General features: G+C 43.0%; 1 protein-coding gene across 1 annotated transcript in view; it reads left to right on the forward strand.

Moving 5' to 3' along the window:
- Positions 1–16,539, forward strand: part of LOC111969506 (switch-associated protein 70) — a 36,639-nt gene extending 20,100 nt beyond the window's left edge. Inside the window, exons 8-12 of the mRNA XM_023995683.2 lie at positions 12,483–12,590; positions 12,931–13,097; positions 15,071–15,269; positions 15,702–15,798; positions 15,963–16,539. Of these exons, the coding sequence (XP_023851451.1) occupies positions 12,483–12,590; positions 12,931–13,097; positions 15,071–15,269; positions 15,702–15,798; positions 15,963–16,081 (690 nt within the window). The 3' untranslated portion in view covers positions 16,082–16,539. The remainder of the gene's footprint in view (positions 1–12,482; positions 12,591–12,930; positions 13,098–15,070; positions 15,270–15,701; positions 15,799–15,962) is intronic.
- Positions 16,540–23,255: the final 6,716 nt, after the last annotated feature.

The raw sequence follows: 23,255 nt of genomic DNA on the forward strand, positions 1-23,255 counted from the left end.
CCCTCCTATCTCTTCTCTATTCTATATCTCTCTCTCTCGATATCTCTCGCTATTTCTCTCCGCTTATCTCTTTCTCTCTCTCGCTATCTCTCGCTCGCTATCTCTCTATCTCTCTCTATCTATATCTCGATCTCTATCTCTCTCGCTATCTCTCTCGCTATCTATCTCTCTCTCGCTACTCTATCGCTCTCTCTCGCTATCTATCTTCTCTCTCGCTATCTATCTCTCTCTCGCTATCTATCTCTCTCTCGCTGATCTATCTCTCTCTCGCTATCTATCTCTCTTTCGCTATCTCTCTCTTCTTTCGCTATCTCTCTTTCGCTACTTCTCTTACGCTATCGCTCTCGCTATCTCTCTCTCGTTATCTCTCGCTATCTCTATCTATCTCTCTCTATTTATATCTCTCTATCTTCCTCTGTCTCTATCTCTCTCTATCTCTCTATCCATCTCTCTCTCTATCTATCAGTCTCTCTCTCTATCTCTCTCGCTATCTCTCTTCCGCTCTCTCTCTCGCTATCTCTCTATCTATATCTCTCTATCTCTCTATTTCTATCTCTCTATCTTCCTCTGGTCTCTATCTCTCTCTCTATCTATATCCATCTATCAGTCTATCTATCTCTCTATCTATCTCTCTCGCTATCTATCTCTCTCGCTATCTATCGATATCTTCTCGCTCGCTATCTCTCGCTCGCTATATCTCGCGCTCTCTCTCTCGCTATCTCTCGCTATCTCTATCTATCTCTCTCTATTTATATATCTCTATCTCTCATCTTCCTCTGGTATCTATCTCTCTATCTCTCTCGCTATCTCTCTTACGCTCTCTTCGCTATCTCTATCTATCTCTCTCTATTTATATATCTCTATCTCTCTTATCTCTCTGGTATCTATCTCTCTCTCTCTCTCGCTATCTCTTCCTTATCTCTCTATCTCTCTCTCTATCTCGCTCTATTTCTATCTTCTCGATCTCTCTCGCGATCTATCTCTCTCTCGCTATCTATCTCTCTCTCGCTATCTATCTCTCTCTCGCATCTATCTCTCTCTCGCTATCTATCTCTCTCTCGCTATCTATCTCTCTCTCGCTATCTATCTACTCTCTCGCTATCTCTCTTACACTATCTCTCTCGTTATCTCTCTCTTCTCGTATCTATCTCTCTCTCTCGCTATCTCTCTATCTATATCTCTTCTATCTCTCTCTCTATTCTCTATCTCTCTATCTTCCTCTGGTCTCTATCTCTCTCTCTATCCTACATATCCAATCTCTCTATCTCTCTCGCTATCTATCTCTCTCGCTCTCTATCTCTCTCGCTATCTATCTCTCGCTATCTCTCGATCTATCTATCTCTCTCTCTCTCGCTATCTCTATCTCGCCTATCTATCTCTCGCTATCTCTCTATCTCTCTCTCTATTTATATCTCTCTATCCACCTCTCTCTCTATTTATATCTCTCTATCTATCAGTCTCTCTCTCTATCTCTCTCGCTATCTCTCTTACGCTCTCTCGCTATCTCTCTACGCTCTCTCGCTATCTCTCTCTCTTGCGCTATCTCTCTCTCTCTCGCTATCTCTCTCTCTCGCTATCTCTCTATCTATCTCTCTCTATCTCTCTATTTCTATCTCTCTATCTTCCTCTGGTCTCTATCTCTCTCTCTATCTCTATCCATCTCTCTATCTCTCTCGCTATCTATCTCTCTCTCTATCTATCTCTCTCTATCTCTCTATTTCTATCTCTCTATCTTCCTCTGGTCTCTATCTCTCTCTCTATCTCTATCCATCTCTCTATCTCTCTCGCTATCTATCTCTCTCGTATCTATTCTCTCGCTCTATCCTATCTCTCTCGCTATCTATCTCTCTCGCTATCTATCTCTCTCGCTATCTATCTCTCTCCGCTATCTATCTCTCTCTCGCATCTATCTCTCTCTCGCTATCTATCTCTCTCTCGTTACTCTCTCTCCTCTATCTCCTCTTCTATCTCTCGGTATCTCTCGCTCGGTATATCTCCGCGCTCTCTTCTCTCGCTATCTCTCGCTATCTCTATCTATCTCTCTTATTTATATATCTCTATCTCTCTATCTTCCTCTGGTATCTATCTCTCTATCTCTCCTCCGATCTCTCTTACGCTCTCTCTTCGCCTTTTTATCTCTTATCTCCTTCTCCTCTTCTCTCTCTCGCTATCTCTCGTCTATTCTCGTCTATCTATATCTCCGTCTATCCTACTCTCTCTATCTCGCATGTCTATATCTCTATCTCTATCTCTCTCGTCTATCTCTATCCGACTCTCTCTCGCTCTATCTATCTCTCTCTCGCTATCTATCTCTCTCTCTCGCTATCTATCTCTCTCTCCTCTGCTATCTATCTCTCTTCTCGCTACTATCTCTATCTCTCTCTCTCTATCTATCGCATCTCTCTCTCGCTATCTCTCTCGCTTCGCTTCTATCCCTCTCTATCTTCCCTCTCAAGTCTCTCTAGTCTCTCTCTCTATCCTAACTATTCCGCCATCTCTTCTAAATCTCTGCTCAGTCTGATCTACTCTGGCGCGTATCTATCTCTCTCGCGGCCAATAATCTCTTCTCCGCTAGTACTAAGGCATACTCATACTCGTCTCTGCGTCTGCACCACTGATAAAATCTACTCTCGTGCGACATTGAACCACTACGGGGGTCGTAGACGCCGCTCACCCACATGTCTCTAAAGCTGATAATGCATCTCCCTATACTCTGCTATCTCAGCTTATCCTCTGCCTCTGAATATTATATAATCAGACTACAATGCTCGGCATAGCTTCTCCTTCAATGCATATCTCTCTTACGACTAATCTCGTCGTCTCGAAAGCGTGATCTCGATCTTGAGGGTAACATAAAAAACCTCATCACAAAGCTCGTCTCTGATACTCGACTCATATCATATCTCTCTCTTCTATCTCTCTCGCGAAGTCACTATCATCTCTACCAATCACGACTATCTATAGCTCTGCTCTCGCAGATGCGTATACTCTCTCGTCGCGTATCCAAAATACCCTCCCCTCATCTTCTGTACCCTACCCCAAGTCTCTGTCGCCTCGTAAAAATCATCTCTCGCTATCTAACCTCTCAATCTACGCCGCCGGTAGTGCTCTCTTACGACGCCTCTCCACTCGCTGCTTCTCCTAACATCCAGCTATCGTATCCTTGCTCTCTCTATTGATATGATCATCTCACATAATCTATATACACTCTTAGTCTCCCTATCTCTCTCTCTATCGTAATATGTCCATCTCTCTATCTATCCCAGCTCAACCAGGCCCACCACATCCTACCTCCCATATCTCTCCTGCAAGATACAATCATCTACATCGTGGTATCTATCAGTCTCCGTACCTCTATTGCGTCTACATCTGCGCTGATCTCTCCGTCGGCCGTCTCTCTTACGACTTCATACGTGACATGCCGCACCACAGCTTAGCGTGCATCTTCTCTCTTCGCTTCATAAGCTCCTCGGTAGGCCTAATCTCCATATCTCTCTCTATTTCTATCTCCCTCCCCTGATCCCTACATGACCGCCCAGTCATCATACTCACTCTCAATCTCGAATGATCTATATCCACACATACTCATAAAATCGTAGCCAGTCTACTCTATCTATCTCCCGGGTCTATTATCTCCTCCCCTAACACAAAAAGCATAAGCCAGACCACCCAGCCCCATCAAAGTCAACCAAAACAATCTCACCTCGCTCTCTCTCTCTCTGCTATCTCTTGCTCTTCTCTATTTATATCTCTCTATCTCCTCTGGTCTCTTCTCTCTCTCTCTCTCTCGCTATCTCTCTCTCTCTCGCTATCTCTCTCTCTCTCGCTATCTCTCTCTCGCTTTCGCGCTATCTCTCGCTTTCGCGCTCTCTCTCCCAGGCTGCTCTCTCTCGCTCTCTCGTTCTCTATCTCTCTCCCAGACTGCTCTCTCTCGTTCTCTCTCTCCACTTGCTTTCTCCCATACCCTTTTATTATATATTTTTGTACATGTATACAAATATACATTTTATGTTTACAGTTAAGTATTGCTGTTTTGATATACAATTTGTTTAGTGAAGGTTTATTTGTCACATGGCTCAGATGCTCTCATAGTATTGCCTGGGGGAGGGGGTTATGGGGGGCTGTGGTTTCTGTTATTCCCAGAGGAGTTTCAGTTCCTCATTAATGAACACCATACCGTGAAGTCTCATGCTTAACTTTGACCCAAGTTTAACTAGTGTAAAACTTGTAGAGAACTTACCTTAATTCCCAAATGCAGTGAATCAAGCATATTATGTTAGAAATGTTTATGAATTTCAGAAACAGATCATTGTCCCCCACGATGAAATCGGGGAGGGTACTGTGGATCTGTCTCCGTCCGTTAGTACGTTTGTATGTTCATACGTAAGTCAGATGCGATATCTCAGACAGCATTGGCCCGATTTTGACAACTTGGGTGAATGATGCGCCTTGCTATAGAGATTCGGCATTTACAAAAGTACACTGATTGGCCAGATGGTGGCTCTATAACAACAGATAGAAAATGCTAATTTTGGAAGGTCACGCACCTCACCCCGTTTGACCTAAAGTCATAAAATTCGCTACATAGGTCCCTTTCCTCACAAGGAACAATTTTGCCTTAAGGACACAAGGTCCGCCATGATGGATTTTCTGCCATTTTGAATTTTGTGAAAAATACTACTCTTCTGGTAACGAATGACCGATCTACACGAAACTTGATATGTGGCGTCTATGGACAAAGGTCTCTCAATGCAATATTTTCCAGACTAGTATCTAAAACATGGCCTTTATTGACCAATAAACATTCATCCATATATTTATATGTACAGTTGAATTCGGAAGTTTACATACACCTTAGCCAAATACATTTAAACTCAGTTTTTCACAATTCCTAACATTTAATCCTAGTAAAAAAATCCCTGTCTTAGGTCAGTTAGGATCACCACTTTATTTTAAGAATGTGAAATGTCAAAATAATAGTAGAGAGAATGATTTGTTTCAGCTTTTATTTCTTTCATCACATTCCCAGTGGGTCAGAAGTTTACAAACACATACAGACACAGGATTGTGTRGAGGCACAGATCTGAGGAAGTGTACCAAAACATTTCTGCAGCATTGAAAGTCCCCAAGAACACAGTGACCATCATTCTTAAATGGAAGAAGTTTGGAACCACCAAGACTATTCCTAGAGCTGGCCGCCCGGCCAAACTGAGCAATTGGGGGAAAAGGGCCTTGGTCAGGGAGATGACCAAGAACCCAATGGTAACTCTGACAGAGCTCTAGAATTCCTCTGTGGAGATGGGAGAACCTTCCAGAAGGTCAACCATTTCTGCAACTCTCCAACAATCAGGCCTTTATTGTAGTGGCCAGACGGAAGCCACTCCTCAGTAAAAGGCACACGACAGCCCACTTGGAGTTTGCCAAAAGGCACCTAAACACTCTCAGACCATGAGAAACAATATTCTCTGGTCTGTTGAAACCAAGATTGAACTCTTTGGCCTGAATGCCAAGTGTCACGTCTGGAGGAAACCTGGCAGCATCCCTACYATGAAGCATGGTGGTGGCAGCATCATGCTGTGGGGATGTTTTTCAGCGGCAGGGACTGGGAGACTAGTCAGGATTGAGGCAAAGATGAACAGAGCAAAGTACAGAGAGATCKTTGATGAAAACCTGCTRCAGAGCGCACAGGAACGCAGTCTGGGGTAAAGGTTCAGGACAATGACCCCAAGACAACGCAGGAGTGGCTTCAGGACAAGTCTCTGAATGTCCTTGAGTGTCCCGGCCAGAGCCCGGACTTCAACCCGATTTGAACATCTCTGAAGAGACCTGAAAATAGCTGTGCAGCGATGCTCCCCATCCAGCCTGACAGAGCTTTAGAGGATCTGCAGAGAAGAATGGGAGAAACTCCCCAAATACAGGTATGCCAAGCTTGTAGCGTCAAACCCAATAAGACCCGAAGCTGTAATTTCTGCCAAAGGCGCTTCAACAAAGTACTGAGTAAAGGGTCTGAATACTTATGTAAATGTGATATTTCAGGTTTTCTTTGTATATCAATTAGCAAATACAAAAAGGCACTCGCACAGCTGAGCAATCTTATTTGCAGGTGCATGGCATCAATTGAACAAGATGAAGGAAAAGGAAACCGCACACTGCTCTTGATATCAATTAGCAAAAATGTCTAAAAACCTGTTTTTGCTTTGTCATTATGGGGTGTAGATTAATGAGGGGGAAAAATTATTTAATCCATTTTAGAATAAGGCTGTAACCTAACAAATTGTGAAAAAAGTCAAGGGGTCTGAATATTTTCCAAAGGCACTGTATGCTCTCTTGGGTAAATAAATTAAACCAGCTCTGCTAGGCTAATCTTTTTGAGTGTGAACTGTATTACTGTACTGGATTTTATGGACTGGATTTACGCACATCGTTCAAAATATGATAAAGCAGGGCGAGAACATACAATTCTGGTGCAGCACATGTGGCCTACAAAGTTACAAAGTTATACATTTTGAAATTTAATAGAGCTTATTTGTATAATTTGTAGGCTGATATATATACACTGCTCAAAAAAATAAAGGGAACACTTAAACAACACAATGTAACGCCAAGTCAATCACACTTCTGTGAAATCAAACTGTCCACTTAGGAAGCAACACTGATTGACTTGGAGTTACATTGTGTTGTTTAAGTGTTCCCTTTATTTTTTTGAGCAGTGTATATAGGCCTACCTTTCATAATATTTCCCCTAATGTTATTAGCCTACCTCCTCTTTCTCTCTCTATTGTTGCTTCATTTCTTCCTCTTTTTCAATAGTTAAATAAAATACGTTTCATAGTCCTTATCGTCATCATTCTAATGTCCTCCTTGAATAATATAGGACTTGAATTAGATGCACACGGCTTTCACTTCTCTTCATGAAGATTGAATGGTTATGGCTCGGAATAAGTAACTGCTATAGCCTACCTGAGTTCTATTGGCTGCTGTATTTAACATTCCGGCTACAAGGGCTTGCATCCCTCTTTGAATAGTCTATTGGTATAAGAAATGCAAAGATAATGTATGTCCAGCAAGCTATTCTAGTCTAGCTTTTCTTGCATGGGACTCCAAGAGCTCTGGAGTGTTATTTAAGGAGAGAGGCCAGCGGAGCACAGGTGTGTGCGTATTGTGCAAGAGACAGAGGCTATGTTAGAAGCTTATTATGCATAACCATCGATAATTAGCTAAATATAAGGCTACTACTGCATTTAATTTATTACCTGAAAGAGGTAGGCTAGGACATCTATATGTAGGGCTATATATCAATCTAGAACAGAATTATCTATTTTGGATGCAATTTGAATGGAGTTGATGGCGAGAGAAAGACTGTGAGAGAGTGCTCGCGCATGCACTGATTTACAGCAACGAATTTCGAGTGATAGGTTGTTTTATCACTCTGCAGCTGCAATAAAATAAAATAAATCTTTACAATAAAAAAATTAAGTGACCCTCGAAAGCCAGATGGATATGGGTAAATTAGATGCGCATTCTGTCTTTATATTACTGTAGCATAGGCTATGCTGCAGCAAATATAGGCCTACCTGTCACAAGAAAAAACAGTTACCATGATGAAATAATAAGTCTACATGCATTGTGAACTGCGTTCTATACTGAGATGGGCTGTCTGTCCCCACCCTGAGCGTTGATGATTCATCATGCAGAGGCCGTAGAGAAGCCAGATTTAGACATCGCATATCATTTAACAGTTCCATTTCACGCCATGCTGTTCATGTAAATAATTTATTATAATTTAATGTTTTTTCACAGTTATTTATCCTTGGAAAAGGGAGAGGTTTTGGGCGGGAAATCCATGTAAATCTCGGTAACCGGGTTCCCGCCATTCAACCCTATATATACAAATATATTCAAAAAATTGTTTGATGAAAATTGTTATTTGGTCTTACTGCTATTAGCCCATACAAATGCATTGAAWAACAGATTCACTAAATGGAACAACGGATAGTGCCCCCAAAAAAATCTAAAGGAAGTTTGTTCTGAAGTGTTTGTACTATATTTGAGAGATATAAGAAAAATCAGGAAACATTAGTATATATATTTTTTACATGTATTTAAAGCACTCAACAGTCTCCATATATACAGTACATCTATTAAATTTTTTTCAGCTGGTACTAGGGGACCTTCAGACGAGTCTTGTGAGGCCTGTGGGCGTCCTAGAGCAGAACAATAGTTTGTAAGCCAAACCTTTCGGACACTACAGATGATTTTGTGGAAGCCCGAATTTCGGGATGTCTCATGGTCTGACCGCTCAAGCTTTGTCACCTTTCACCTCAGATGCGGAAGTGCGACATAGGCGGATTTGGTGGATTGAGACGCATCCAATGCAATGTATTATGCTAATTAGATTTCCAAGGGGCGCGGACATTAACCTTAGGGGTTAATCTGTTTGACCCACATGAATTTTGACCCACATGCTCAGGGATATGAGTCTAGCTAACCCAAGCAATATCTCAGACACCACTGGCCCGATTTTCACTAAACTTGGGTGAATGATTAATCTTGCCATAGAGATCCGTAATTTACAAAATTACACTGATTGGCCCAAAGGGGGTGCTGCACCATTCCTGGGGGACGACATGTTTACTGTTGCCTTGTTTTTCATTAGATCTGAGAAGGGGAAAAAAGCACTTATGCAAATGTAGCTGGCTCAGGGACACCTGTGAAAGAGCTGATGCCTGTATTCCGGTGCTGGTCTGCTGGTTATTTAGATCTGTCTCAGACTACCCACTTCCCCCTTTGCACCAGCATCTGGAGGCCCAGCTTTTCTTCTTATGCATCATTCTTTTCTACTCAAGTTCTCAACTCAAATCCTGTGTAGCTCAGTTTTTAGAGCATGGTGCTTGCAACACCAGGGTTCAGGGTTTGATTCCCAAGGGGGTGGGGGAGTATGAAAAGGTATGCACTCACTACTGTAAGTCGCTCTGGATAAGAGCATCTGCTAAATGACTAAAATGTCAAACAAAATCAGATCAACTACCACTGTCCAATTGTTTAAATATTATTTTGTTGCTGTATTGTCACAATTATAAAGGATAAACATATGATAAAGGGGTCCGATAAGTCTAATGAGTGTAGCTTGTCCCACTGAAAAGCAATATCAGTTTTTTCTCGTTTAGACCAAACTCAAAGGCAAGTTCCTTTTCAAAGTAACCTTTAGTTGAGAGTGTAAAGGCTGAATTAACACTGTCACGTTGACTCAAAGAGAATGTACTTTTTTAATTACTCTGCCATTTTTAAAGCCATGTCCACCCCGTCCTTGATTTTTCCTAAATAAGTCTATATAACACACTGTTGTTGTTAGAATCTRATTATCACAAACATAATTTGTGTTATAAGCTATTTTAAGAGTACATTCCCCCCTGCCCCTCATTCACCGCCAGTCATTCACTGGCAGTCAGCCTGCGAGGCAGATGATGGCCCCTCGAAACTACACCTAAACTATATATTCTATAGATTATCAATTTAAATTTATAAAATATAAATTTWAATTCTATACATTTATTCTGCAGCATGACAACGACCCCAAACATACAGCGAAAGTCATTAAGATCTATCTCAGCGTAAAGAAGAACAAGGAGTCCTGGAAGTGATGGAATGGCCCCCACAGAGCCCTGATCTCAACATCATCGAGTCTGGCTGGGATTACATGAAGAGAGAGAAGCACCTGAGGCTGCCTAAATCCACAGATGAACTGTGGTTAGTTCTCCAAGACGTTTGGCCCAACCTACCAGCCGAGTTCCTTCAAAAAATGTGTGCAAGTGTACTTAGAAGAATTGATGCTGTTTTGAGGGCAAAGGGTGTTCACACCAAATATTGATTTGATGCACATTTTTCTTCTGTTCACTCACTTTGCATTTTGTTAATTGATAAATATAATCGATTAACATGTCTATTTTTGAAAGCATTTTTACTTGACAGCATTTTTTCACACTTTTTCACAGTACTGTACATTTATTATTTTAACCTTTATATAACTAGGCAAGTCAGTTAAGAACAAATTCTTAAATCCAAATACAGCCTACCCAGGCCAAACCCGGGCGAATTGGGCGCCACCCTATGGGATTCCCAATCACGGCCAGATGTTATACAGCCTGGATTTGAACCAGGGACTGTAGTGACGCCTCTTGCACTGAGATGCAGTGCCTTAGACCGCTGCGCCACTCAGGGGCAGTATGGCAGGGCTGAAAAGTGACCGGTAGCAGGAATATATAAATACTTACTGTAATATACTAATGGTAATATATTCATGTCAACAGGAGTAATAATGACCAGTAGCAGCATAAATGGATAAATACTTATGGTAATGGCAATCAATAATTAATGAACAGCAGCGTAGTGATAGTAATACATATTTACACAGAGGCAGGGGAAGGAGAACCAAAAAGTGACTTATTAAAATTCTCCTACAGAGTCACAAGCAGGTAAGACGTTTTGATGTCTATATATGTATCAGAAGGAGCAGATTCTGCAGTTTCTAAATCATATATCCTTGTTAAACAACTCTTAAAAATGACCCCTTGAGCTTGATTTCAAAATGTAAAAAAATTGGCAGATTTACTGCGATTACATGCGCAACACTCAAACCACAGTAATATATTTAAACTCAAAATATGCCATTCTGTTATTTTGAAATGCATTTTCTTGAATTCATAATGTTCCTTAAAGCCCCCATGCAGTCTTTTTAATGTTCTTTTGTAAATCATGACTCTGTCTAATAAATCACTATCTTTGTTCGAATACCCATACTAACATACTGTATACATACTTAATGAGTATATACTACATACTACATAACATTTTAGTATACTGTAAACAAACGTTAAAGTATCGTTTCAGTTGAGTACTAGCGCTTCTCCTGTCTACCGGAAGTTGATGCTGTGGCTATGCAACCTCTTGCTAGCTTGTTAGCATAACAAATGACTAGCTAGACATTTTACGATTTTGGGTGTGTTCGTAAACTCAATCTGGAGTGCCAGAGTGTGCTCTGGGCGTTCGTAAATCCAGAGCGTTGTCAGATTGTCCAGTGTGCGCTCTGAATTTACTAACAGACATTCTGGCCAATGAGTAGGGTTGATCGAGCATTCAACGCCAATGGCAGTCAAGCACCCAAGCTAACGTTGGCTAGCTATTTCCAGACATAAGAGAACACCCCACTCTGACCATTTTACTCGCCCTAGCAGAGCTGGTTAGGCTGTTTTTATGTTGTCCATAGCATTGGTGACTGTAACTGTGCTGCTGGCAACAATTTAATAAAGTTTTTTTTTTTTAATTACGACGTTTACGGACACCGACCATATTCAAAGGGTGTTGAGCGTTTGTAAATTCATCAGTTATTCTGTACTCTGGCACACTCAGTGTTCTGAAATTGGAGTAGATAGCCAGAATTAACGCGCCACGACTATACCACTTAGCTAAGAATTATTTGAATAATCAAGTCAATAAATGTTAGGTAGTTATTTAGATAGCAGATAGTTAATAAACTGCCTGGCAAGTTTGATGTATTAGTAGCCAACTAACGTTACGTAACTAGCTAACATACCGGTACTTACTGCTGTAATGCTATGCGGTTCATAAGGAAAGCGTAGCTAACAAATTGTCGACCAACATAACGTGTAACTTATTTGAAAGGTAATTACTTTATTACATTGCTCAACATTTTCTTAACATTTGTCAAAGTTAGTTAAAGCAATGAATTTGTATCCGCTCTCGTCGGATTTCGGCTGCATATATTCCACAATTTTCTTCAAATCTGAAACGTTGTGAAGCCACGACCATTTCCTGAAGAATTTCGTTATGGGCCCTAAAAGCACGGCAATAGTGTCCACTGATTGTGTACTTTGTATTTTGGCGAATTTAGTACGACATCCGGGAACTTTCGGTATACTAACTAAATCCAAACTATGACCAATAAGCATACTATATACTCAATTTACGTCAATTATAGTGCGGTAAGTTAGTGCGGTAGGTATGAGTATTCGAAAACAGCTACTGTGTTTATTTCATGAAAATAACTCCAAATATATTTTTTATAATTTATTTCCTTGGGCCTCCTTTTGCCATTGAAATGCTTTCAACCTCATAGTGTGGAAGTATCATTAACAAAACAAGAAAATCCCGTTTTTGACTGCAGTGTCCCTTTAAGACCTGCCCTTAGTGAATTAATAATGTGATTTAGTGGCTTTTTGTTGGTAGACTACAGTTACATAAATTAATGAAAATGCTATTTTGCTCTTTGAAATACATTTTCTTTCATATTATAATGTTACCTAATACCTTCGTAAACACAACCAAAGGATTATTTTTGCGATAGAAAATGTATAAAATGTATTTATTAGACAATTAGAATGTTGACGTCCAAAATTCTCGTCATTGCCTCGAGGGGGAGCAGGCTTTTCTAGTGTTAAGGCTTCCTCTCCCTTGGCTCCTGACAGAAACTGGAGGAGGCAGCTGCCACAGCGACTCTGGAGGAGCAGAGGAGAAAACAGACCCAGGCTGACCTGCAGGACCGCTACAGAACGGACCTGGAGAGAGAGAAAATGGTAACCAACCACAAAGCTACACTCTAGCTCTGTTCCAGGAAGTGCATACTCAGAATCACTGCAACAACGTATTGCTCAGCAAGACTTCTCTCATGACTTTGAATCATTGCGTTTGATGAATAACAAAGTGTTATTACTATTAGTATTACTATTACTCACAGTATGAGTATTATTTATGGAGTTATCTGGCAAAATCTACACTAAACAGAATTGATTGTCATATGCACACCACATGCTACTTTGTTCTGTGGTGGTGTGTGTGCACGTGTGTGTGTGTGTGCATTCATGTCTGTGTCCAGATTATCATATCAACCTGTGTGTGTCCATTGTCCCRTGTCAGGTACGTCAGCAGATGGAGGAGCAGGTGGCCCAGAAGTCCAGTGAGTTGGAGCAGTACCTGCAGCGTGTCAGGGAGCTGGAGGACATGTACCACCGCCTGGAGGAAGCACTAGAGGACGAGAGACAGGCCAGGCAGGATGAGGAGACCATGCGCAAACTACAGACCAGGTTAGACGCAACACACACTTGACACTCACAGACTGAGTGTACAAGACATTAGGAACACCTTTCTAATATTGAATTGCTTCCCCTTTTGCCCTCATATTTATCTAATTAACTAACTATGTTTAATTGTTACACAATTAAATTAATCATGTAACAATTAACTAATTAGGATCTGGGGCACCACGAGAGTGGTTKTTTAAAGCGTTACCATCTCCTGAATTAAACTCTAAAAGGTCTTTACCTATCATATCTATAAACAGTCAACTTATTAATCATAACCTCGTATCATATCATCATTCTGAGCAGTCGTAACCTCCTTGCATCAGCGAAAACCCGAGCCTTAATTATGATTCAGTACTACACAAATTGGTTTAATTATTTATTTACTAGCTAATTAAATGGGAACACAAGATCAACACACACACACACACACACACACTCTGCACCGGTTATTGACTGGAGACGTAATACGCTGAAAACAGATCCCTAGCGGAATGACAACAACATGGATGCTTGTTAAAGAAGAGATGGAGAGAGAGGGACAGAGACACTTAACACTGCCACATTCAGAAACTACTCTCACCTACAATAACCATATACTTTGCACACGAACCGCCGCCCGCTTTGAGCAAGACATCATGAATGTATTTACGTGAAATGCCTGGGTTCGCCGGGGATCTCTCYGTGAACGGGGCAGACTTGGAAAGGGTGTTTCACGGCACGCTTGTAAGGTTCTGATTGTCCAAAATGATTCCAACAACTCTTCTACTGTTGTCCTTCTTCGTAGTTGTCCGGTATCCGGGGACTTGTCGTGTAGTCCTGAACAGAACTACAGAGTTGATTTTTCTTCCATTCACTCTTGAAGATACTTCTTTGAAGATGGGCTAGCCAGCCGTATCAATGGTTTCCCGGTGTGGTGATGAGAGTAACGTAATACGATGGTTTGAGCAGAGTAACAGGATGGTCCTACTTAAATTCGCTTTCGAAGATACTTTACTTAGGACAGCTAAACAGCCGTACCAGTGATTGTCCTGGAGGTGAGTTTATCGTCTCCACCTCGTGTTGAGATTCAAAGTTCAAACCATTTTAAAGATGTAGTTGCTGCTTCACACTTTTTCTGGTTCAATGTGTTTTTTTCTTAACCCATCATTTATACCTTTTGCTGGAAAGGGGCGGTTCTGGCAGGCAGGCACGCTCCCTGACCTCACTCTGGGGTGGTGATTACTCACTGTGCAATGTTTTGGAAAACAATGATCTCTTATAACTTTTCAAATCACATCCCTCTCTTTAACAAAAAAACACTAATCATTTTCCATATTACATGCACAACACATAGTATGGGAACTTCATCCATGTGGTATGTATACTTTCCAAGTTACAGTATTTCCTTCATAACATTTTTAATGACATCACAAAACAACAAACAAAATGACACGTTCTACGTTAGAAATATTGTTCCAGTATTCACTTTTTAACGTGTTAGAGTTTCAGTGGGAAAAGGTCTGTTGAGACAAAGCACATTCCTTTGGTGAATTTGGAGAGCACAAGCCTGGATCTCCTCCCTTGATTTACAACAGGACGTGAGTGTCAATCCCCACTAGTTCTTTCCTCCCCCCTCTACGGGTGAAATGGGGTCTGAGTTATTCATTGTAAACCTGATCTGACCTATTTGGATTCTCGTGGTCAGTCATGACAAAGGGATCCTAGCTTTCACCTGGATTCACCTGGTCAGTCTATGTCATGGAAAGAGCAGGTGTTTCTAATGTTTTGTACACTCAGTGTACGTGCACTGGTTAAAGGTAGTACACTAAATAGGGAAAAGGGTGCCATGTGGTACACCACTTCGCACAAAAACAGTGTATCAGTAGGCTGTGTATAGATGTTAACGTTCACATTCTCAGGGTTCTGCACCCAGCATTTGTTTGAGTGTGTCTGTGATTGGTTCATGTGGTCTGTCTGTTTCTGCATGTACACAGGCTTCTGGAGGAGGAGTCAGCCAAGCGAGCGGAGCTGGAGCAAATCCACCTGCAGCAGCAGAGAGCCATCTCCCAGACCCAGGCTGAGAAGCAGGAGCTGGAGAGCGAGCGGCTGGCCAAGGAGATGGCCCTGCAGGCAGCCAATTTGCAGCTGGAGAGTCTTGAGAGAGAGAGGCACGGAGCGCTGGAGCAGTACGAGGTCAGAGAACAACACCCTGTCTGTGTTTCAATATGGCTGTTAGTAGGAACCATGTCCCCTATTAACACTTCACTTAAAGTAAGGTGTTGCCGGGACATTTCATAAACAAGATTAAAACAAATTTGGCAGTAAGTACTTCCTTTTGACCTATATGTCTGTGAGCAACTACTGGTCTTTATTCAGCTGAAGATAGTGTTGAGTCAGTGGAAGGCTGCCTGAAACAGACAGTCCGTCCCTGGCACCAAACGTGGCTTCTTCTCGAATTACTCCTCTGTCAATTGTTGACACAACACAAAACCATCATAGAGGTCTCTCCTTGCACTCTGTTACCATCTAGTGGTGATTTCACTGAGAACTGTCTCCACTTCAAGGAGACAACAGCAACAGCATAACTTATTTATTACTTAAAGGAAGTGTGTGTTTGTGTTACAGGAGGTGAGAATGAAATTGGAGCAGGCAGCTAATAAGACCAAGAGCTGGAAAGACAAGGTGGCCAAGCATGAGGGACTGGTCCATCTCATCCAGCCAGGTAAGTAAGAATGAGAGAGGCCAACATCACCATAGTAGAATGTCCTCCACTGCATGTTCATGTTCTGTTCTCCTCTCCATACTCATATTACAATGCTATTGATGTCTTTGTTCTATTGTTTCAATACAGTCTGTGATGTTTTCTTTCTCCTTCTGTCTGTGAAGGCGATAAAGGACCACAGAGGATGACTAACTGGGGCCCAGCAGCCTTCACAGACACTGAGCTGGACCTGAGGAAGAAGTCCTGGCAGGAGAGGAAGAACCACAACCAGTCAGCCCAGTAGACTAGAGATGGTGCTTCTTACCTGATGGTCCAGACATCTTACTGTGATCGTGTAGCATCAGGATACTGTTGTCTTATTGTTGTTGAGAATTAACTAATGTGTACGGTTGCAAAATTCCTTAAACTTTCCCAAAATGTCCAGCATTTCCTGAAATCCTGATTGCTGGATTCTGGATTTCCTGCTTATTTTCTCCTAATTCTGGGAATCTTCTAACTGGGATATCTGGAATTTTGAAACCCTACTAATGTGCCAATGCTTTGACATTCCAAGTGTTTTGCCATTCTGTAGTCTGATAAGTCTTTAACCAGGAAATAGAGCTGTAGATATTCAATMAATAATATGTTCAACTTTTTTTTAAATAATGTCATGAGAAAGTAATAAGATCAAAGTAATAAGATGTTTTATATTTAAAATGCCAACGCATAAGTAGTGTATCTTATAAAATATATTTAAAGACATTTCTTTATACTGTTGCTGTCTGTTTTATTGGATGAGGGATGTGAGAATTATATGTTAGAATAGGCGAGTAGTGAACGGGCGGGGGTAGGTTAGATATACTATATCCCAAAAATAAATATGGCATGTATATATGACTCTGGGTTTGATATGCTCAGCCTTGATTTATATATTTGATACATTTCATAAAAAATTTTTTTTTTTCAATCTAACCATTTAAAATGTAATTTCCTGGTTTGCCTGTGGGAACTGTGGAACCTTCAGTAATATTCCTATGAAAGACTTGGCCGATGCCCTCTTGTGGTTTCATGAGTTAAAGCATCTGTTTACGGCTCTGCTGTAACTCACAGTAATATTATACTGTGGTGAGCTGGGAGTTACTGTAGATACCTTGAACCGCTTGAGTCCATAGCTATAGTTCCCCTTGTATTGTAGTCAGGTAAAGTTAAATTTAACCAAACATATGCAAGTGTGAGCTGACCTCTGTGCTCGTGTGTGTAATAATGAATGTTGGTGCAGTGAGAACTCATGAGATCTGACTGCAGGGATGGAACTGCTAGGATCTAGTGTTTCTCTGCGGACTCTGAGCTGGGTTCTATTCTCTCTGGGGGAACCAGGGCCCTGGGCTGGGATCCATTTTCTCTCTCTTGGGGCCCTAGGTCCTGTTTAATTCCACTCTACACTACATCTCAGCCTAGCGCTGCAGATTTCTGTAATGGATGTTCTGCAGAGCTTCAAAGAGCTGGCTTGGCCATCTGTTTGTCTGTCTGAATCTGTCCTGGCAGGCTGAGGTCCAGCTCTCTCTCTCTGAGCCAGCCTGACCAAACCACCCCAACCATGTGAGACTGATAGTGACARCCCCCCCRCATTCATAAACCTGTGGTTTTCATTACAATAACGTCCTACTTTGTGTCATGTCGAAACAAATGCAATGTGATTTTCAGTTTTTTGGGGGCCAAATCCTGCTTTTGATTTGCTAAGTCCTGTGTGTGTGTGAGAGAGGGAGAGCATGTTCTCCTCACATCTGGAGCTCACTACTGTAGGTCTAGGTCTTCTAGACTTTGTAGAACAACAGTCAGTCGTGACTAAGTTGGAGTATGAGGAGATCTGTGCAGACTTCTACCAGCCCTTTTCCTTTATGAGAGCTTGGACAAACAATTATGATGATTAATAAATGCTACAGCACGGGCGCACCCCCTCATGCCCGGACCCGCACTCTCGTCCACCCTGCTCGGGTTGCGCAGTGAGCTGCCTTCACAGAGCGGTCTGGTCAGAGGGCTCGGCCTGGGCGGCTGCAGATCAAAGCCATGTCGATGGGAGGAGACAGGAGACCTGACCGCTTGGAGTGTGGAACCACAGGCCTGTCTGTCAGGATGGAGAAACACGCCAAGCAAACATGTAAACATCACAACAACCCCATCACACTGTCACGACAGCCATGCTGCAGCATGATACACACAGTAAATCATTTTCATAAAACATGGTTTCTCCCTTTAGGAGTATTCTTCTCTTCAGGAAAGACTCAAGGATTAAACATCTTAATATAACTAAGCCCTTTGAACAACAGAAATACAAGTAAGCATAACTGAAGCAACACAATCCATCAAAGACTCCCAGACAGAATTGTTCCAGACCAACCCAGTTCAGAGTGCCTCTCCATGTAAACAAAGAGCTGGGCAGGCTTAAACAAAAACACATGAGACAAATGTGATTCTATTGTAGCTATCTCTCTTGTTGTTACTCCAGTAATTGGGCTTTCCAGCCTTTTTTCTGTGCTGAATATATATTTTTCCATTCAACTGTCTTATTTCATCGTGGAGAAATCTGCTGTTTTGTAGGTATGTGAAGTGACTTCCATCCTCACTGACAGACTTGAGACTCTGAGACTTGAAAACACCAGGCTCCACACCTCATCTACAGTCTACCAGTAGAAGGTTGGTTGAGGTARGAAAATAACCAGTTTGACTCATACTGCATTTACATTTTAAACATTTAGCAGACGCTATTATCCAAAGCCACGTTCAGTTAGGCGCTACTCTCTGTCAAATTAAATACGTGTTTTGTCTTTGAGAAGGAGAATTATATGAGTTGAGAATGAGGCTTTTGAGAACTGTTAAAGGAGGAATTTTAACAGGAATGACTTCAAATCCTGGAAGGTCGTTTCTTGGTGTCCTGGATTGTCCTGAGTAACACTGTCAATAAGGGTGTCTGCCAACTCTTAAGCCACAACCCTCAACACTGAGCATTCCATCCACCACTTCCTGTTTACTAGCTCTGACAAATGGCCCAGTGCCACTCCTCCTCCCTCTCTTCTACTTCCCTTTTACTCCTCTTCTTCTTTCCTCTCCTCCTCCCCAAAAACTTAGTCTCTCTCATCTGCCACCCATTGTCCTCCTCCTTCTCCTCCCATCTCACTCCTCCTCCTCATCCCCCCTTCCCTCTTTCCCTTCTCTCTCTCCTCCTCCACCACAAGAAGTTCCTTAGTCTCTCTATCTCCAGTTTCCAGTAGTCTCTCTATCTCCGGAAGTTACTCCAGCTTTGTCAAGGCTCCCGCAGTGTGGAGGACTATGCGGTTGATTTCCGCARGTTGGCTGCCGAGAGTGCCTGGAACCCGGAATCCCAGTTCGACACGTTCCTTCATGGATTATCGGTTTAGGTTAAATACGASCTTGCAGCCCGGGAGCTGCCTACGGATCTTGACTCGCTCATCGCCTTGACCATCCGAATTGATTGGCGGCTACAGGAACGTAGGAGGGAGAGGAGGTCTGATTCCGGTCCCACTCGATCGCCCAAGGCTCCCAACTTGCCTCCGAGGAATCCAGGAAGTCCCTGGCGTCTACGTTCCCGAGAGAATCCGAGGTTACTCTAATTCCCCCGAGAGTCTCTGCGGGCTGCCGACTCGCCTCTTCCGGAGCCGATGCAACTCGGCAGAGCTAGGCTGTCTCCAGCCGAACATTTACGCAGATTTAACACCAAGAGTTGTCTGTATTGCGGGACTACCGGTCATTACGTGTCTACCTGTCCATTAAAAGACCAGGCTCATCAGTAGGTACGAGTACTCTGGTGGGCCATATGGAGAATTTTTCTATTCCCCTTACTCACGCCCCTCTCCATGCCATCCCGCTGTTGGGCAACCAGTCGAAATCTCTCCGGGTTCTCATTGACTCTGGGGCCGATGAGAGTTTCATGGACGCTTCCCTGGTGTCAGAGTTGGGCATCCCCACTCAGCCCCTCTCCATTCCCATGGACGTTAGTGCGCTGGATAGGCGTTCTATAGGCAGAGTCACCCACAATACTACTCCTATCAACCTGCGAGTGTCAGGGAACCACAGTGAGTCAATGTAGTTCATGCTCATCAAGTCTCCTCAGGTTCATGTTTTATTGGTGTTTTCTTTGGTCCAGCAACACAATCCCCTTATCAACTGGACTGCTGGTGCTATCATGGGTTGGAGCCCGTTCTGCTACACCCATTGCCTGAAGTCGGCGCAGCCTGCCCCGGGACGTCTTCCTGTGGGCTCGGAGGAAGCCTCTGACCTCTCCGCCGTTCCCGCGGAGTACCAGGACCTCTGGGAGGTTTTCAGCAAGGCCCGGGCCACTTCGCTTCCCTCACATCGACCCTATGACTGCGGGATCGACCTTCTCCCGGGCACTACACCACCCCGGGGAAGGCTGTATTCACTGTCAGGTCCGGAGACCAAGGCTATGGAGACGTACACTACCGCTCAAAAGTTTGGGGTCACTTAGAAATGTCCTTGTTTTAGAAAGAAAAGCTATTTTTTTGTCCATTAAAATAACATAAAATTGATCCGAAATACAGTGTAGACATTGTTAATGGCGGCATCACTTATCACCCCCCCCTTATCACCCCCCCTTATCATGCCCCCTCACTATGGGCATGATGCATCTGATGGCTCTCATCACTCTTTATCAGTGTCATCAACCTGCGTTCTGGGTGATAAGAGCCAGACCAGGTTCTGTGGTAATGGGTCTGTGGTTCTCCTCTCCCAGCATGTTGCTGTGTCCTACACATGTACCAGATGTAGTATTGCTAGCTGTTTAGCTGAGTGTACAAGTACTGTTTCCCTTGCTGAACCAAGACCATAGTTGCCACGTACAGCGATGACTGTATCCCATAACGACAATTATAGATTCTCAGTTCTGTGTGTCTTGGTACTGACTCCTTTTGCTTGCACTCCAAAGCCTCTCTTCCGAGAAAAGCCTCTCTTCCTCCTTAACTCTCAGAGTGCGTCACCTCAGCTTTGTTCCCATGCAAGACAAAATAAATAAATGAGACCAAACACAGAGAGTAAACATATAATGAGAGTCATATGATTATGTGACAGTGATGTCGTTAGGGGGCAGCGATCCAGCCCAGAATGTGATGCACAGGAAGAGAGAGCAATGACCATAGGAGGGGAGGGGAAGAAAGATTGTGAGCCTTGACGCTGTGGAGCTGCCTGGAGGAGAGCAGAACGCCACACAGACGGCTGCCATAAGGGAAACAACATTGACCAGGTTGTTTATGTGAGCCCAAGCTGCAGTACATTCTCCTAACTCCAACTCCACATGTGTGAATGGCGTCTCTGTTTGACAGAGCCATGCCAGATCCTTTGTTTGTCTCCTCCCTGATCTTCGTTCCTGATTTTCTCAAACATCTCATTTCAGACCAGAGGGTATTTGTTCTTAATCTGGATCTTTCAAAGGGGGACTGTGATCAGTCATACACTGGGGTGGAGAAAGACGAACCTGTCATGTCTTAGGTAATGTCCTTCTACATCAATAATTCTCACTGCTGAGACTTTAATGCTTCAGCACCCCCTACAACTCAACCACACACACAGAACCCACAGTCATTGAGAAAACCATATTGTGGAATCCCAAGTCATTTGGTCCCATGCTAACGTGGTATAATGCTTAAATTGCAGGACTATTAGCCAGATAGTTTTGAACTAACGACAACCACCATTGCGATATAGCTTCTTATACACTGCCACTGCTTCCACAATCAAGACCTACTCAAATTCCAAATGGGTATTTTACAAGAATGAAATAGTAAAACCAAACATTTACACAGAGGGATTTTAGGCCTCCTTTCTGAGGGGGTTTCGCTCACTGTCACCATCTGCTTCTGCTTACCAGTACATTTACAGTTTAAAACATTCGCTTCGCACCCATTTCAAGATTGCCTACTCTTCCTATATAATAAATCTGCTGTTAAAGACTGTAGGGTTTATTTGTAGCCTGCGGTCCAATTTGTTTGGTATTCATTTATATCACTGAGCACATAACTAAGTCAAGGCCTCCATGCCCCTTTCAGACCTTCAACACATGACCTGTAGGCCACTGGGGCCCTTAGTAGCTACATAAAGAAATGAACTTTATTGACCACAGATTTCTCTGGTTCAACAGCATTAGGAGCACAGAGGGTATATCTGATAGGCTGAGCTAGTATCGCAGAGGGAAAAGTAGCTGCAGGGCTTGTTTCATTAAGGTCATTTGATAATGTCAACATTGATCACAGAGCTAGAGTGGTTGATTGTCTGTATATGTCATTCCTGTTGCAGCCAGAGAGAAAGAGGGGTGGGGGGGGCAGAGATTGTATGGTACATCTGATTAGGCTATGATCCTGGGGCGAAGGACGCTCCCTACTCCTCTCCATTGAATTAAAACGGAGCAGGACTTGGCTTCAGGCCAGCCGCTAAACTGCTCGTCTCAGGAGAAATTGCACCACACACACACTAACACACACTTCCATTCCCTCTGGGACTATGTTATCTCCAAACTGAGTTAGGATGCTAAACTATTTCCTTTAATGCAAATGACATGATGTGAATTCTCTCTTTCTCTGTCATAGTGAGTGTTCCACTACTTCAAGTCCTGCTCCGCCACCACCAGCATCCCTGTGACTATGGGAACGGGAATGCTTGTCCCAGCTCAGCTGCGGTAGGTACAGCACATCACACTGGTTAATTGGCAAGAGGTTCACATTATCTTTTCAGAGGTACTTAATTCAAAACTTAAGCTCCACCAGGGACATTTGTCTGTTTTTTTCCATTCGGTTCTCTTCTTCAGTGGAACATCAATTAGAATAGGCCAGAAGTAGTTTTAAGTGGGGGGGTTCAGTATTGCCTCCCTGCCTATGTTCTGCTCTCGCTTCGCTCTTTAAACTCTGGGGAGAGAATTTTTTTAATCTGGTTTAAATTGCTTGCTATTGTCTTATCTACAGTGTCTGAGCAATGTGTCCCATCATACTGCACATCCCAATATCCACKCGACCACACTACTTAAAAGGAATGCCCAATACATTCTAAGTGGTTTGCTAGTGTGGACATAAGAACGTAGTATACTCCATCCCCATACTCCTGGTTTAGTGCTCCACAGCCGCTCTCTTTAGTAACCAGTGAGTTACTGTAAGTGTGTGAAGTCAGTGGCTGGTCCATCTCCAATTCTGAGGCTCTCTCTCTCTCCCAGTCTGAGGTAGGAACCAGAGGAGAAGTAGAGAACATTAATCTCCTGGTCGTCCCTGAGGGTCACGGCCGTGTCGAGAGGCATTCCAGACATAGCCGTCTCACTGCTCGATTAAACCCAACTGGTCACTGCACACACACAAAAGTGAGACCTCAGCACCAGCCAGCCAACCGGCCAGGCAGTCAGCCAGGCCACGGTGCTACTGTACTGTAGGTTCAGCACCGGTCCCTCTCCCAGTCTCCCTCTCAAG

Source organism: Salvelinus sp. IW2-2015, linkage group LG10 (genome assembly GCF_002910315.2).
Source record: "Salvelinus sp. IW2-2015 linkage group LG10, ASM291031v2, whole genome shotgun sequence".
In the NCBI taxonomy this organism is placed as follows: domain Eukaryota; kingdom Metazoa; phylum Chordata; class Actinopteri; order Salmoniformes; family Salmonidae; genus Salvelinus; species Salvelinus sp. IW2-2015.